Source organism: Melanotaenia boesemani, chromosome 20, assembly GCF_017639745.1.
Source record: "Melanotaenia boesemani isolate fMelBoe1 chromosome 20, fMelBoe1.pri, whole genome shotgun sequence".
NCBI classification, from domain to species: domain Eukaryota; kingdom Metazoa; phylum Chordata; class Actinopteri; order Atheriniformes; family Melanotaeniidae; genus Melanotaenia; species Melanotaenia boesemani.
In genome coordinates this window covers 16,899,186-16,916,251 of record NC_055701.1, presented here as the reverse complement: position 1 = coordinate 16,916,251, position 17,066 = coordinate 16,899,186, and the positions used below count along the sequence as shown (strand labels likewise).

At 40.7% G+C, this 17,066-nt stretch overlaps 1 protein-coding gene across 6 annotated transcripts in view; it reads right to left on the bottom strand.

The window, feature by feature from the left end:
- The window catches only part of qkia (QKI, KH domain containing, RNA binding a), a 67,662-nt gene extending 61,629 nt beyond the window's left edge, over positions 1-6,033 (bottom strand). For 4 of the 6 annotated variants that reach the window (XM_041971736.1, XM_041971738.1, XM_041971737.1 and 1 more), the window contains exon 1: positions 5,608-6,032. In XM_041971736.1, coding sequence (XP_041827670.1) covers positions 5,608-5,752 — 145 coding nt within the window. In that variant the 5' untranslated portion in view covers positions 5,753-6,032. Of the gene's footprint in view, positions 1-5,607 lie in introns of all 6 variants that reach the window. The other 2 variants (XM_041971735.1, XM_041971739.1) reach the window with 2 other exon arrangements.
- Between the last annotated feature and the right edge of the window lie 11,033 nt (positions 6,034-17,066).

The window sequence follows — 17,066 nt, the reverse complement described above, 5'->3', positions numbered from 1 at the left end:
CAGAAAAAGGAATAAGCAACCTCGTGTAAAGAACAAGTCTAAGTCAATGATTGCAACATCCCTTCTCTTTCTTCCACTTAACCTTGTTTGTCTTCATCTGGTTAACATGCAGAAAAACAGAGTCATGCCTCTTAGTTCAACACAACACAGCAAAATTCCATCAGAAACATTCCCTCTGCATCTGGTTACCTTCTTCATTTTTACACAACTGCTATGCCTTTAATGCCTGAGGGAAAAAAAAAAAAAAAAAAAAAAAAGATAAACGGCCTCAATCAATGTGTTGTCTAACAGGCAGCAGTATATAGGGGAGAACACTTAGTCTTGGCGACAGCCAGTTAGATAGTCAGTCAGGCAGTTGGGGCAGGGCATAAAGACAGGAGGCCAGGCAGAGGCAGCAGTGATAAGGAGGCCCCAGCACTCACGGGATTGAAGCCCGAGATAAGAACGTGGAGCTGTCGTTGGATGACTTTATCACACAGCATCCATTGGGGAAGTGGCATTGCTGGGGGTGGAGGAGGACCAGGGTACCAAGATGTGTCCGAGGCTGGAGTCATGACAGAGACCAAAGCTCACACACACACTGCGGTGGGGTTATTGAATTTTTAAAAAATAGCTTCAAGGCAGAGCCGTGGCAGACACAGAACAAGCGGCGCTGGGCCCTGCTACAAACTTCCCACCTCACCCTGTCAGACTTACACCATCACCTAATTTATTACTGAGGAAGGACAGACTGTGAGAGGGACCGCATGAGGATAAGGTAACTAGCAGACAAAGAAACAGTGCAAAGCTTTCAATTCTTCTGTCTCACTAGTGGCTGCAGCTCAGTAAACTAGTTCAAAGTGGTGCTTGGTTAATTAAATTCTAGCTTATAAGTGGTGCTTTGGGAGAGGGTGGGGAGAACAGAAAGGGTTAGGGTATAACATGTTTCTGCTTACAACAGCCTTGGCCTAACACCCCTGATTTTACCTTTCTGACAGTCTTTATCTGTGTTCTCGCAAAGCTTTAAGCAGTATCTCACTTTCAGAGTGGTGCTCAGTCTTGTTAGCTGCTAAATTGATTGCATGTCAGAGGTTACTAAAGGTTTTGCCCTGAAGGGAGAAAGATAAAGGGTCAAATAAGAGTGGGAAGAGTACAGAAGTCCAATAACAGACATCAAAAGAAAACAGGAGAGAACCACATAAATGAATGACAGAAAAAAGGGAGATCAGGTAGAAAACAACATAGACTTGTAGCATTTTCCCCATTCATCACAATAAGTTCTTTAAGCTGTTCCCAAAGGATCAGTTCCCTACAAAGGCACCACAGTGGACAGCACACAGTTTATCCTCCAAGCTCTGACAGCTTCTTCACGAATGTCCTGTAAAATTATAACACACAAACTAAAAACTGTATGGTGATGCAGCCAGGACCAAATGGTAGATTTACCAAAGTATCCACAGTGGTGGTTCCACGAAGCTCCATCAAAGCATGTAGCAGAAAAATGGGCTATTAAATTTATCAAACAAAACACAAAGATATATTTGTGTGCAACTGGGTGACGTGGTGAAAAACGTATTTGTATCCTTGCAGTCATAGACATGTTATCACAACTTTATTTGATTAGTTTTCTCTGCCTAAACTCCAGATAAAACATGACTTGAAAAGAGTTTTCTTTAAAACTGTTGCTTTTCTCCAGTGACAACTGAAAGAGGGAAAAAAGACTAAAAATTAAATTCTAGTATTTACTTATGTTAACATATTGTGAACATTCAAAAGAAAAATAGGCACAGCTGTGTGATAATAACAAAATAGTAGCACTAATAAGAGTGGGTGCATCATTTTTCCCACCATGTCAGTGTTTCTCTATTTTCTTTCACTAGTTATACAGTGAAAAGAAAATCCATCTTGTTACACAAGATGACATGCCATCCATTTGGGGTGTTTTCTTTTTGTTCCCATTTTGTTTTGGACTCATTTCGGAAGCTACCATCTGAACCCAATTGTTCTCTCTACTATCTACTTTTGTCTCAGGTGCTGAACAGCTGTGTTGTGCTGCTACTTCGAGTTGGAACAGAGTATTTCCAAATTTCAAACAGCTCTGTGATCCGCTCTGGGTCACATTAAGCAAAACCAAAGCTGTTTCTACATTTCAAGATGTTATATGACTACCTTCTTTCTTGTCAGCTGCTTAACCATTATTCTAGTGGTTGTAAAGAAGCTCACATATAAACAGCAACAGTTTGCATTTTTATAAAAGGATTTGTCAAATTTCATCTGATGTTTTCTAGAGTTGTAATCGTAAGGAGGGTACGGGCAGTCTGGAAGAAAATATTTCAGAGCTTACAACATTGTTCACTACAAAAAAAAAAACAAGTCCTTCCTCCGTCCTATGCTATGCTACCATCCAACATCGCTCTTCACTGCTATGCTGCATTTCAAGGTGTTATATAGTTCGTCTCCATCTGCCAAAAGAAAATATAGCAATTTGAATCAGCTTGTTGGCAGGCACACTGCAAAGACAAAAAAAAAAAAAAAAACCTTTACAGCCGGTGTCACCTCAGGGAGATGAACAACTGCAACGCAAGAGGATTGAAAGAGAGGCCTGTCAATCACCAAGAGTGACCTTGAGGGACAACGTACATATTGGGAAAGTAACAGGGGCGTCCATGCACACATGCCACCAGAACAGGGTGGGAGCAGTTAACACACACAAGGGTGGTGTCAGCTTTCTTCCGCCATGGAAACAGCTGTGTAGACATGCACAAAATGTTGGGTGGGTTAGAGAGAACTGCAGCTGTTGTGAGACGGGTGATTTGGAGGGGAAAGTTGAAAGTGTTCAACTGCAAGTGGATGCATTTAGGCTCTGATTAGATGGCGCTTGTCTGACAGAGTAAGACGTTCAAGCCACTCAGTTACATTTAATTCCAAAAACAATGCTTCAACCAAAACGTACTGTCATGGTCATTTAACTGCTAATGCACAGAAGCTTTTAAGTGCTAAGAGACAAGAAATATTTGTTGACAAATTAGGACAATCCTTACCTCTAATGTCTTTGCTTATATTATATTTACAACAATAGCTTCTTGTGTACCAATTTTGTTTCTACTTCTGCTTGAATATCAGTAACTTTACAAGCAGCATCTGCCTTGACTAAGAACCTGGTTTAAAAGGATCTAAACTAACTGAAAAATAAAAAGACTGATGACAAAAAAAGAAAAAAACATCAGAGAAACACATTTTTAAGCATGACTACCTATTTTCCTCCACTCTATAGGATAAATAAAAGGGTACACATGTTTAGGTCAGCTTACACTAGGAAGATGTGTAGCGATAAAAAAAGACATCCCAACATCCGTAGTGAGGGCAAACCATACAAACCCCGTTACCACTGAGATGGCTGTTATCTCACACACATGCAATATTTAGCAGCCGGGTTAAGTTTGGACTGGTGCTGTGGAAACCCTTGTAAACCTCAAACATGTGAGTCTTTCGAAGAGCGTGACGAGGGAGACAAGTTGCAAGTGTCTTTACTTTTGATTTCTCAAACACCAGAAGGGAAAGAATAATATCTGCATCATTCCTGGACTGATTTCTGAACCTTGAAATGCCAAGTTCCCTAAACGCTACAAATGCAAGTTAAGAAATTAAATCCATCTGTAAAATTACAGCTTTATCATTTACAATTAAGTTCTTCTGGTCCATTTAAAAACACGACTACAGCCTGATCAGTGTAACCTTTCGGTTGTAGACCGATTAACTAAGAGCTACCAAAGAAAAATCAGTAAAGTAAAATAATATTTGCACTTTTTTGGATTTTTTGGATATTTGGATTTTTTTTCCTCTTTTCTTCTTTTTTGTAATGTCTTTATTTTGTCTCAAAGGAGCTAATTGAGAGTTTGTTTTTTTTTTCAAGTTTGCTAAAATAAAAACGTGCTTGCTCCTTATTTTTCCCACAACTCTTAAACTCCAATATACCTGACATTATCGAGATAGCAAAGTAAAACAAATACTTCACCAATTATGTTGAGCTTTAACAAGGTATGGGGAGTGTAAGGGTTTTACTGATTAAATCACAGGAATTTACCACTTCTGTTAGATCTCTGGCAGGCGCAGTTTGAAAGGAAGTGCCATTTCTTCTAATGAAAAGCACAATGTTGCCAAAGAAAATACAGAATCGGCAGTAATTTAAACAATGTAAAGATTTTAATATTGAATTAGTTCTCCATAGGTATGGGCAAGAAAAGGCTGTCTTTCTGTGTCTTGTTTACCAGCTTTCAAGACAGCCTGAAAAATCTTTTCAGACCGGTTTGGCAACTACATACTACAGAGCCTACGCATCCAGACCTGCAACCGAAACCACAAAGTATGCGCTCTGCTGCCTGCTGTGATCGCCCGTTTATCGGGAAGTTTACAGATTATTAAAGATTTGTTTTCATCGTGATGTCCAACACTTAATACAGCACGGGGACAGTCTGCCAGGGGGGCTGTGGCGCTCTCTAGTGTCCCCGTCTCACTTACATAAACCATAGGTCCTGCCTTCTGCTCTAGCCACCTTATGTTATTGGTACTATCAACATTAATAAGCCCCATTTATCTGAACTAGTGAGCGTGCTGAAATTCGTGGCAGGACGTAGGAAGAAAAAAAAACATGTTGACAAGAAAATCCCGTCTAGACGGCGTCGCAGTTTTTATAGTGCAATTTTGACTGGACACGAAAAGGGGAGAAAAAAGGAAGATCACGACTGTTTGAGAAAGGGAAGGAAATATAACCGAGAGAAGCAAACCCTCACTGGGGGGATAAATGTTCAAGCAGCTAAGCGAGGAGACAACTCAATACGGCGCCACGTTTAATAAAAAAAGTTGGACGGCTGAAATAATCTCTGTGCCCCCCTCCCTCCCAGCGGCAGCAACTCACTGGCCATTGTTTGGGCAACAAGCAGCCACATTCCTCCGTGCTGTTACACTCGGCCGCTGGGTAACAGCTAACACGACCCACGACACAAAAACAAGGGAAGTGAAAACCAAACAATGTCGCCCGTCTTTACTCAAATAACTGTGATTCAAAGCACTGACTGTCCTTTTTACGGCATACATAGCGAAGTTAACGCCACCAGTCTGGATCCCGAAGAGTTCAACGAAACGGAGACACCCAGGCTCGCTAGCTTAAAATGTGGCTAACCCGAGCTAAACTGCTGTAGAACATGTGGAATCAGGCCCCGTCTAAATTAATGGAGACGTACTTGGTCCCAAAATGTTCCCTGGCGTTTGTTTTGTAATACTTTTCACAACTGACATGTTATTTCGCACCTTTCTTAGAGTTAAACAAAGTTTTGACCTAGTCAAACTCCGCTGACACTCAACCTGAACTCACACCCACATTTCGATGTGGTCTTAAACAAGATATAACTAGATTCATTGAATTGGATGTGAAGCTCGATAGAACTTCTGGAGTGTTACAATGCCAGCCGCGGAGGACAGACAGTATGGGGGACATCCGCTACTAGTGTGCGCCTGGCTGGCGTTCTGCAGCAGGGATACTCAGCGAAGCCGTACTGAAATCGGGCTACGCCGTGGTCACGCTTACCCCCCTCCCAAGGGTCTACCCTGTCTCTCCGAAACGCAACTTACCTTCATCTAGAAGCCTCTCTAAGTGTGTGAAGATGCCGCAGAGATTTGGTAAGCTGGTCATGAGCTTCTTCTCGTTTAATAATTGCATTAAATAGTCGGGACTCGGCCTCGGTCGCTCCTTCACTTCGACCTCTCCGACCATCATCTTTGCGGCGAAAACAGAGAAAAAAACCACCGCGAACACAGAATCCTTTTTAAGAAAATGAAAAAAAAGAAAAGAAAAAAACTTGCTTCTCCAATCCCTCGTTTCCCTCCTCCTTGAGAGCAAAAGACTCTTAAGCCCCCCTTAAAATTCAGGTTTGGTTGGTTCTTGTTGTTTAAGTGGAAAGGGGGCAAAAAGGAAACCGTTATCTCCCTTCCACAGACTCGTGCGCCGTACTCTCCTCTACGCCGTGTGCGCTCGGGGACGTTCGATTCCACCACTGTAGGCGCGAGAGAGCATTCCACCGGAAAGGGTCCGTCCTCCTCAATGATCATTGGTCAGATAGTTTTTTAGAGGACTGATGTCAGAGCCAATGGCTGCGCCTATTTGAGTTAAAGAGGCGGAGTTAAATGGTTAATAATGTGATGGACAGGAATTCGGTCCAATGATGTGCAGTGCGCAGGAACGCATATAATGCCCCCGAAGTGTTGTCAACAAAGAATAGCACAAAATTATTTCTTTCTTCCTTCCCTCATTTACAGCCATAGGCAGATTTCTTGTGTACAGATTCAGGGGTAAAAGCAGTTAGGAGGTCCCTAGTCTTAACCTGGACATATTTCTCCCAAGACAGACCCACCAAAGAACCAAAACAGGTTTACATGGGGAGAGGTTTCATTAAAGATTTGCAGTTATCATAAGCAAATAAAAAGACTAGAGATGTAAAATAGGCACAAACTATTATTTTAAAGTCCAGAACTTCAGTATATTCTTGTCTGCATAATTTCTTTCAAATAGTGAAAACCCAACTCATTTGTTTGCTAAAATGAAAAGTATGCTAGTATCTTGGGGATGTTGAGATTAAGGGAGTGCAATTTGCAGTAATCTGGCTGTGACTAATAAAATGCAACATACTCCGGTATGCAAATATATCCTGATTTGTAAGCTCTCAGTAGGTTAAACTTGTAAATGCTGAAGCTTTTACACATGCAAAGACCAATGAGTTTCATACAGGGATGATAATAATTTGGATTTTATTGTTTTATTTAAATGCAATATCATGACAATGATTAAAACTTTAATGAGGAATAAAAACAGCATACCTGTGTAAATGTGAGTGAAGTCATGATGTGTACATGCACCATGTTGCCAATCCAGCAACAAAGCAGCATTCCATTGGCTGCATGAAATCAGAAAAGTCCCATTTGTTTTTTTAGTTTCTTAAATTACAAGGTCTGGTGTAATTTTACATTTTCAGAAACATCTTGTATGGGTCTCTTAATCTGCTGTGGACTAGTGAGCCGGTTTGAATAGCCATACGTGGGTTGAATGTGTGTTCACATCTTCTGCTTCATACACAGGGTTTGTGTGTGACAGACGTTGCTCCGCACTTGCCAAGACCAGCCTACAAATCTGGCTGATTGTAGACTTCATGTGTGGGATTCACAATTCACTGGGGGGGGGGTCCTGTGTGAGTGTGAAAGTGATGATGTGTGTGAAGACAGTATGAGCAGGTGTGTGTTCTTGAACGTTGATGTTTTATAGCTTGTGAAGGTTTGCAGGTTTTATTATATATTCAAAAATGGTTTTTATTATACAAAACATTTTGTGCTGCTTTTGTATGAAAAGTGCTTTGTAAATAAAGTTTGATTTGATTTGATAAACTATGAAAAAGAGAGAGAGAGAGAGCAAGCGAGATCAACCTGTGCAGTCCATTTCCTAAAAGATGCTTATTGTTACTCAAGACTTGTACAGCTTGTTATCTATCTTGGGACCAATTGATTAATCCTCCAGTAATCAATGTAGCCTTTTCATTGTCCTGTTCTGTCCTTGGTAAGACCTTTCCATATATTCTGTAAAGATTAACATACTTGATCAATGTAATGCACAGAGCCAGCCAACCTCCAGTTATTCACATCCCACCAAGATAAACCACAAGTGTTTTATTCTGATTTTAACAGTTGTTAGTTGAGAAGCACCCAGTTAAAACAGCACTGCTGCCACTCAGCTTGTCCACTTATTACGCAAGTCTTTTAAAGAGTAGTCTCCCCACAAGCATATGAAAGCTTGCACTAGAAAACTCCTGGTTAGTTAGTTTTGTTTAGGAGTCCATTTATTGATAAAATAAACAATTATGTAAAGATCACACAAGCCATTCACATATATCTTCTGTAAGATTCAGGAGACATCTCTTCATGGCCTGTCAGCTGTCTGCTCTGAGAATTGGCTGATAAAAACGATGGCTTTTGTAGACAGTTTCATGTCAGTATATAGGAGACAGAATGAGACTCAGATGAGGGCCGTTTGTGATCACGCACTGGACATGAAGCAGAATAGCCATGTAAGGCATAACTGCTTCTCTCTGTCCCTATAGTGCACTACATGCATCTTCTGGAGTCTAGCGTGACAAGAGGGAATGCTGTGCTTTCAACTTTACAGAAACATTGTTAACTGGTGGAGTTTTTGATCATCAAGTGCTGGCAGTTCATATCTGCCGCGGGAATTTACAGCCATTCTTTTGGTGGCTCTACGCATTCTTTCTTGCAGCAATAAAATGACAGAAAGTCGAGGCCTGGGAGAAGCTGCATTATAATCCACTGTAGGTCTCTGTATGTCTTGTACATATGACAGTGACAATAAAGATGACATTGACATGCTGGTGTTGTAATGTTACATTAGTGCTACTGTTTTCTCGTTGCCTTTGGAAATCCATCTAATCAGTGTCTGGTATGGAATAAACTTTTCCTGAATATTGTTTCTGTGCTTGCATGTAATCAGAGGTAGACCAGAACAAACATTGTATGTATTATTTTAGTTTAGCTCCACCTTTGATAGCTGGACATCCATTTAAATGCTAGATAAGGTTGGTTTGTAGGTGTGGGTGGCAGAACTTCTAAAAAAGTATTGTACTGTAAAAAAAGGACCCTCTACAGAATAGCCTGCTCCACCTCCACAGTACATCATCTTCAATGAATTGATCCAACAAAATTAACCTCATGTGAAAAGAGTTTAGACAAGTTTAATTAAAGTGAGAATGTGTGACAGTGTAATTAACTCAAGTGACATGCTTTGCGCTTTAAATGTATGAAAAAAATAAAAACAGGTGATCAGTACTTTAGCCTCACACATCAGCTTTCAGGATAGTAGCAGATGTCACAGCGTTAAAGCAAATGGGGAGGAGACAGTTGCGCTATTTCAAAGTATAGTTACTGCAAACCTGATGAACTTGAATGCAAGTTGTTCAGCAGGCAGGAGTGGAAAAGTGGCTCCAAGGCAAAAGGATAACGTTTGTTCCTTACTGTCTGATCAATTAGTTCTTCTTTTTCAAGTCAGCTCAATCTGTTCTAACAGTTTAAAAGCCTATTCTTGAAGTGTCTGGCATTTGTTATTTGACTTTTAGCAGGAAGTGTCAATAGGAAAACAAAGACAGCAAGATCTTTGCATAATGGTCTGTCATTTACACTGCCACCAATTATACAGGACATGTAATATTAGCCCCGTCGCCCAAGCGGTCCACAGTATCAGCGTGCTATCTTAAAGCTGGGATGATAAAACATCCCTTGAAGTTAAACACTGATAAATGATTTTGGGGGATAAGACTTCGTTGATAGGCAGAGGGAATGAGAAACCTAATTTAACATGTGACTTGTAGATAGCTAAATTGTTAGTATTGACTTTATATTTCTCTTTTTTTTCCCTCTTTGACTGTAAGCGATGGAAAAGTCACAGTCCTCCTGCATCAAAAAGAATCTGGCATTTATTTTGAGCTTTGAAAATGGGTTTAGTTCTTATCACTAGCAGTGTTCATGGTAATTTGCACCTTGCCTTGCGCTCATTCTTCAGAGATGGGTCACATTCAGCTTCTGTGTTTGCATCTTAAGATATGTGTGGAATAGCACCAAAATCAGAGGAAGTGAAACATGCCAATAAACAAGCAGAGTAAACACAACTGTGTGTGTGTGTTTACTTTCTGCTTGTGTCTTCTGACAGCCTGAGAGTAAACAGAAACTATATTAATCCTCTCTTTTACTCCCCCTGCCCTTGTGTTTTTGTCATTTTTAATAACACGGTTTCTATTCAACAATTAATCCAATTAACAAGGATCCAGATAATTAATGAACATGCTTTTAGAGCCTTTTGAAGAGAGGCTGTTAGCACAGTAACAATGAGCTCGAATAGTGCCAGGGGTTTTCAACTCAAAGTACGCTGATGGAGACAATGGGGCCCCTCGGTAAGGGCCCTGTAGCTTGTCGCAGCATGCCTCGGGGGCCACAGCCACAGGAAGTGAGCGGGGGTTGGTGACTCTGTCGAGGCAAGGCTGTCTGTGATAACGCCCGTGGCTCTGGAGGGGGTGAACAGAGACCCACAGGCTCTGATAACACACATATATACAAAAAAGAACAACATCTTTCTCTCTTTCTTTTGACTTACTAGTTCAGGGACTGTGGGAAAAAGTGCTGGCAGAATCTGGGTCATTTACATTTTCAGGAAAGTGTTCGTGCAGTGCAACAGAAATAAATGTCGTTCTTGCAACTTAAGCACATACACAGTATGTAGACTACAGAGAAATATATAATGTGCCAACATTAATTTTAACCTGTATTATAAGCATGATATAACAAATGCTTGATTCCTCCTTGTGAACATGTGCTCATGCATTGTTGCACTCATACTCATTTGTGCTGTGCATGCTCATTTTGAACAATTTGCATTTGTTAATAAAATAAACTGATCATTATTTGTCTTAAAATCACCTGATTTAAAATGTACAGGCAATAGGGATAAAGAAGAAGCTGAATAATTGGTATGTCTGTGGTGGTGCATGCTGGGAAGACAAGCTAACCCTGCTGAGTTTATCTTGACGGTCTGTGACGATCGATTCATTTTTGGACGTCTAACTTGCTTTATGGGGAAATTGCTGAAAAATATGACAATACAAGCGTTCCCATTTTACTCACTTAGATCGGATGTTTTCTTTTATCTAAGAGTAACTGCCAAGTCTGAGAGCTAATTTGATTCCCATGAATATTTCTGGAAAATAACAACAATGACCTTTTAGATGCAATGTATTCTGATGGTGGTGAGTTTATAAAGACTCAATCAGCCAGTTTCACCAGATATGAAGTTTCACAAAACCCTGCGCCACTGAAATCTGTTTGCAGTGCTGATAAACATGTCAGTATATTATTTCAGTTATGTAGTTATTAATAGACTCTATGTTTAGACAAAAGTCATTATACTCTTTTCAGGGCCACTAGCTGCCCTTTAAACATGTGTTCTTTAATGAAAGTTGCTTTCAGCAGCTTTGTGAATAAACATAACTTTTAGTGCGTTCTGGGACGATTTCTAATATCAAGATAGAAATACATCCCCCAGCACTTAAAAGTGGTCTACTTGATTAGATTAGTGTGAGCACAGTCTTAATTTTGTGGGTAAAACTGACTTTCTAGCATCAAAAACATCTGTTGCCCTCAGATCCATTAGTTGTTAGTGTGGGGGGCTGGTCTAATATTTGACACCTTCCTGCTGAGGCCGTTAGAGGTTGAACAATACTAAAAATTATTTAAAAACATGTCTTTTCATATAGCGTGCTAAGTGTGGATCTATATCAGTGTTTGTACCAGTTTTTCTACATATTTTCATGCTTCCAAAATTCAAAGACAGAGAAGCTGGACAGAAAATAAAGAAAGCCCAGGAATGACTGTAGTTCTGAAGGAAACCTAAGGCATCTAAACTCCTGAGCCAAGTCTTTTTTTTTTTTTAATGTCTACAGAGAAAGCATCTTAATTGGAAGCATCAGAAACTGGCAGGAAATGTGCACGGCTAAAGACAGGTAAAATCTGTAGATGGTGATTAAAATTTCCCACATCATCATCAGTACATGCCTGCTGAGCATTAGTGATATCAGTGAGGGGTTTGTGCCGAGGCCAAATGTCACTAAGGACAAAAACACATTCAGACCACAGACTGCTCAAGTATCTCCTCTTGTCTAGCAAAGGACACAAAAGCTGCCATACCATCAGATTTGGGAAAAGTTTCCCCCCACAGACGATGAGTTGAAAAAAAGGGATGTTTTATTTATCTTTTTATTTTTTATATTTCTTTCTTGACAATTTAGCCCCATGCTAAAGTAGAAAGCTGTCCAGTGTGAACCCTGTCTCTCAGCATTTGACAGCTGGGATAGTCTCCACTCCTCCAGTGACTCTGAAAAGAATGAACATGTAGAGAAACTGACATTTTATTCATTGATATATAGTATTTTTTTTTCTTTTAAGTGATTTGCAAAACTAAAATACATCTTAAATTATGTTGTACATCAGGTTGCATAACAATGATAAATCTTGAACCTTCAAAAAGCTTGTCTATAATTCAAGCTCAGGGTAAAATACAGTTTATATGAATCTGAAGAGAAATTAAATTATTTTTTTATTTATTTATTTATTGCAGATTCAGTAGAGGACTTAAGATGAAAAAAAGGATAATTTCCACATCAGTTATCAGATGGCCAACTCAGGACAAGCTGTGAACTCTGAGGAGTTTTAGATGTTTTACCCTTAATTAAACAATATTAAAAGCCAAAGTAAATAGTCAAAAATGAAGGTAAACACTGTTTAATGGAAGAAGAACTCAGGTATCCAGGTTGACGTTCATGTGTACCACCACCATCACACCCTCCGGTGTCCAAGGACAAAACTTTTCATCTGTTAAAACAGGTAAAACACATAAACAGAGACCACTAATCAGACTTTATTTGCACAGCACGTTTCATACAAACACTGAATGCAGTACTCTCTACTCTAATATTTTGTTTTTGTCAGTATACAAACAAAAAATTAGAAAGTTGTGTCTAATACCAAGGATTAATAGATTATGCTCTGAGTCTACAAACTGCTGTGAGACAGTGTTGTGCAATGCTGGGGGTAAGTCTCATAAAAGTAAAGAAATTGCAGCAGAAATTTGTTTTGTTCTTTTCGTCCTTCATAAATAGTGTAAACGATTCACACAACACAGGTTCCACTAGCTGCTGGAATGTTGCTGAGCAGTGTGAGGTGGCATGAGGAAAAAATCTATCACAATTCAATATGACACCGCAACGTTCCAGCTCCTCCGTGTTTCCAGTAACCCTCTCTTCTCTCTACATCACCGCTACACACCATTCTCTATTTTGTTAAAGGTCACCTTGGGTGTTGTAGAGTAGATGGTCCAGTGGTTTGGCAATCTGGTGATGGAAATGCCTGTTGGCCCGTGTGTCGTCGCCCAGACGGGAGAGAGGGATGGTGGGAGGACAGCTGGAGCCACTTGTGATAGAAGGCTGTGATGGGAAAACATCACCTCTAAACTCCGACCTTGAACCTCCTAATCATCAATCAGCAGGAGAAAACAACACACAGAAAACACACCTAACCACTTTGCTGCAAGAAACACTTCAACAGGATGAGGCTAAACAAGTTCCACATCCTCATCCTTCCCCCATTTTCCTCCCTGTGGAGCGCATTGGTGTCGATACAGCTTAAGGAAGTCCAGCAGACACTGCGTCTGTCCTCTCCAATAGTTAACAGCGCGGATCCATTCCTGCTCCTCCTGAAGACGCCCGCATTTGTTTACTTGCACGTTTGCCTGTTTGGGAGCGCCTGCCAACCCGTAGCAGGGAAAGAAATGAGTGTTTGTGAGTGATAAGACCTGAAGGAGAGGAAAAAAAAAGAAAGATGAACAGAGACAGTGGAAGAAGGAAGAGTGACAGAGAATTCTCATTGATCACATCTTGATCCGGCGGTGTGGGGATCTCAAGACAGAAACACCCATGCAGAAACGTGTTAAGGTTTGTGTGTAAAAAGAGGTTAAGTTTAACAGATAATGAAATGTGAGATGTTTTAGCAGAGTTTGTTACAATTTAAAGGGAGCTTCTTGAAAACAGAGGCTTCGCTTTTAGCGTTTTTCTACTCACAAATAAAGCCTGTGAGTTCAACACCTAGCATATGGAAAAGCAGATAAAGGTAAATCTCCATTGTGCTGTCCTGTCTCACACATGCTCAGTTGCTCCCCAGATGAGCGTGGAGTCAGACGTGAAGAAGACCGATCATTCCCCAGGGGGCATTTATTTCCATTGCACAGCACAATCCCCTCATTGCTGTTTCTAACAATCTGCCTTTTGAGATTGTAACTCTGGAATAAAAGAGAGAGGAGCAGAAGAAGGCGAAGAAGCAGGGACAAGATAAAAAGAGGAAGCAAGGGATAAAGAGGAAGACAGATGAAGACTTCCTGAATGCTTAATAAATCCTTCACTGTATACTAGTTTGTGTAAGAACGTGTGACACATGGCCCAGCTTTGATCATATTAAGTGTGACCCACATGGATGAATTATTTGATTTTCAACACAGGGAGACGTCTCACACAAAGTAGGGCATTCACATTCAGCTTGTTTGTTCAGATAAGGAAGCGTGGTGATGTCGTTAAGTGACAGTTGTCTGCTCAGTTCTCTTGTTTCTCACTCATGAAAAAGAAAACAGACAAACAAGTGGTTTCTTCTTCATGTATTTCTCTCTCTGCAGCTGGCTGATCCTAAATTTCAGGTCTGGCCAGAGGTAGACAATCCTCTCCACGAGGCGACAAAATGTCTGAAATCCCTCCATCCATCCATCTTGATGCAGCCCGCACAGCCTCAGCGCTTCATTTCTCTCCAAGCTGGATTCAGTTCAGACTTCAGGTTGGTCTCCAAGCTCAGGTGCAAGCAATCTTCAGCAGTTTGTCTTTGTCCAACACACACCAATAAACATAGTCATGCTCTCTTCCATCTCCTATAATGGTCTTGTTGCTCTCTCCTCAGTCTTGGCCTTTTCTCTGCTTTCCACAAAATCTTTTCCCCCCTCCGTCAACTGAAAGCTATCAGCATGTTTGTATAGCTTTTGTTGCAGAGCTCAATTGAATATAAAAGCCTTTGTTGGCCTGCCATCTCTGTGATGTGATGAGACGGAGATGTACAAGGACAAACTTGAGCTCCATGGAGCCAGCTTTCAGAAAGTCGCTGTTCATTCCAAAGTCTCAACCTGAACGCTGGAGAAGCTGCTGGGGTGCGAGCCAGACATCCATGTACACACTTGCTTGTGTTGATCTGTGTGGCTGTATGAATTCTGTGCATCGATGCAAGGCTTATAATGTTTTCCTCAGTGAAATGGCTCGAGTTTGTTCCACAGTGGAAGTTATTGCTGGCTGCAAGGCAGTGGCAGCTGTTGTGAGAGGCTCAGCTAATAATAACGCTGGAGCTGAAGGAGTGCCCATGGGCCCCACATCATCTAGGGTTGATTCCCGGGGTCCAGTTGCAATGGAGAGTGACGATCAGGCCAGGTCCTGGGTTAGAGAATGCTACTGCACCCTTGTAAGGATAAAAGCAGGTATGTGAGGATGTTGCACTCTCGCTGATTAATGTTGGGGTTGTACCACCCCAAATTCAACACTCTGGAGGTTTGTGAAAACATGCACAGCAGCCATGTGACACATAAAGCAGTCTTCTAAAGTGCTGTTAGCAAAGATAGAAACACAATCAACTAACTTTTAGAAAAATCTGAATTGTTTTAGCTGCTGTTTTTTAGGAAAAGCAACACATTCTTAATCTCTTTAGTGCTTGTTATTAACAAAAGACAGTCAACCACAAAGATTAGCAAGGTCCCTGAGTTACATGCAAGATAAATACATCACAATGGACTCCACATGTCATCAGGCATATCTTTTTATAACCGACAATGAAGAAAAAACAACACATATAAAAGCCTTGGAAATCCTCTCAACTGAAAATAATAATGTGGCTTTATCTGCGGCAGATAATATCTGCAGTTGGGAAGTAGAGCAGAATGTCATAACCTGTGCTCTATGACCGCAGGAAATACACTGAATGGGGTAGCAATTTATTTCCTGCTGTATACTCAAGCACCTGCAGTCACAAAATGATCAATAGCTCATTATGACTAAGGGAAAAGGGTCAGAATATTACGTGCAGGATCATTTCAGTCCTATTCGAAATTTGTTGTTCAGACTTTTTTCCCCATGTCTGAGAACGAGGCGAGATAAGGGAGAAATTCAAGAAACGGCATGTTTGGTCTTTCTGGCCTGTAGGTCTGAAGCAGTCATGCGGCGATGCTTTTGATAGACCAAATAAACTCGATGGCTGCCTCCATTCCTGTTCATTTCGCAGTTCATTCTGTTACTTGCATGAGCAATTACAGCTTGGTGTTGTTGTTTGGTATTGTTTGCCATTATTGTGCATGTGTGTATACTTGTATTACTCATGCTGTGGGGACAAAAATATGTATAAAAAGTCACATTGTGGGGACCTTCCAGTCTTAAACATTAAGGAAATACCAATAATCCAAGCATTAGATGTTGAGGTGAAGACAAGAGCTTAAGTATAAGGTAGGATTAATGGTTACTACTAGGCACATAGAGGCAATTAGTACATGTGCTATGACCTCATTTTTACATATCTTAGCTTGTATGACGTAAGGCAAAGATAATAAACAGGTGGAGTGACAACCTGTTCTTGAGAGCAACATTTAAAAAAACAAACAAAAAAAAAAAAACAACAAAAATGTTCACCATGTTTTAATTTGTCCCTTTTTTCTTGTTTTCCTCTATGTCTCTAAGCTCTCTTTCCTTTGCTAGCCTGTGGCTCAGTGAAATTGGACAGGTGAAGCAGGACAGCAGGTGTCACTGATACAGTTCAGCAGAACCGCGGGCTATTCACAGTTCGATCCACTCATTAAGCGAGAACAGCGCTGAAACTGCAACTCCCACACATAAAAAGTACTCCACCTGCCTGTACTGTTGTTGTATTTGTTTTACACTGCTGGTGTAGTTACTGAGGTAAAATATGCATTTTGTCGTGAGAGGAGACTCCTTCTCGGCTTTCGCTGCACAGATCAAGCAGCAGGCAGCGAGCAGCTCGACTGGGTTCAGCAGTGTGGAACACTTATTCAGTAACATTCTTTTCAGGATGTGCTGAGGTTGAAATATGAACATTATGAACCTGTCTTCTGGTTGAGAATAGATTCCACTGCAGGCCTGTAAAGTTGCTTTTGCTGGAGACATGACTTACACTAAAAGACAGTGCAAGTGTCCTTGTGAGTTTCAGAAATCAATTACACTATGTTTCCCCCGTGGACTGCCCGGGTTGTATATGTATATGTGTCAGTGTGGTGAAAAATATGGCTGATGAACCTTTTACCCTGTCTGTGAAAAGGTTTAAAATGTGACTATATGGGATAAATCGAAGATAAAGCACCATTAATCAGGAAAGTGTGAAAACAAAAAGTCAGTTAAGGCGCCGAC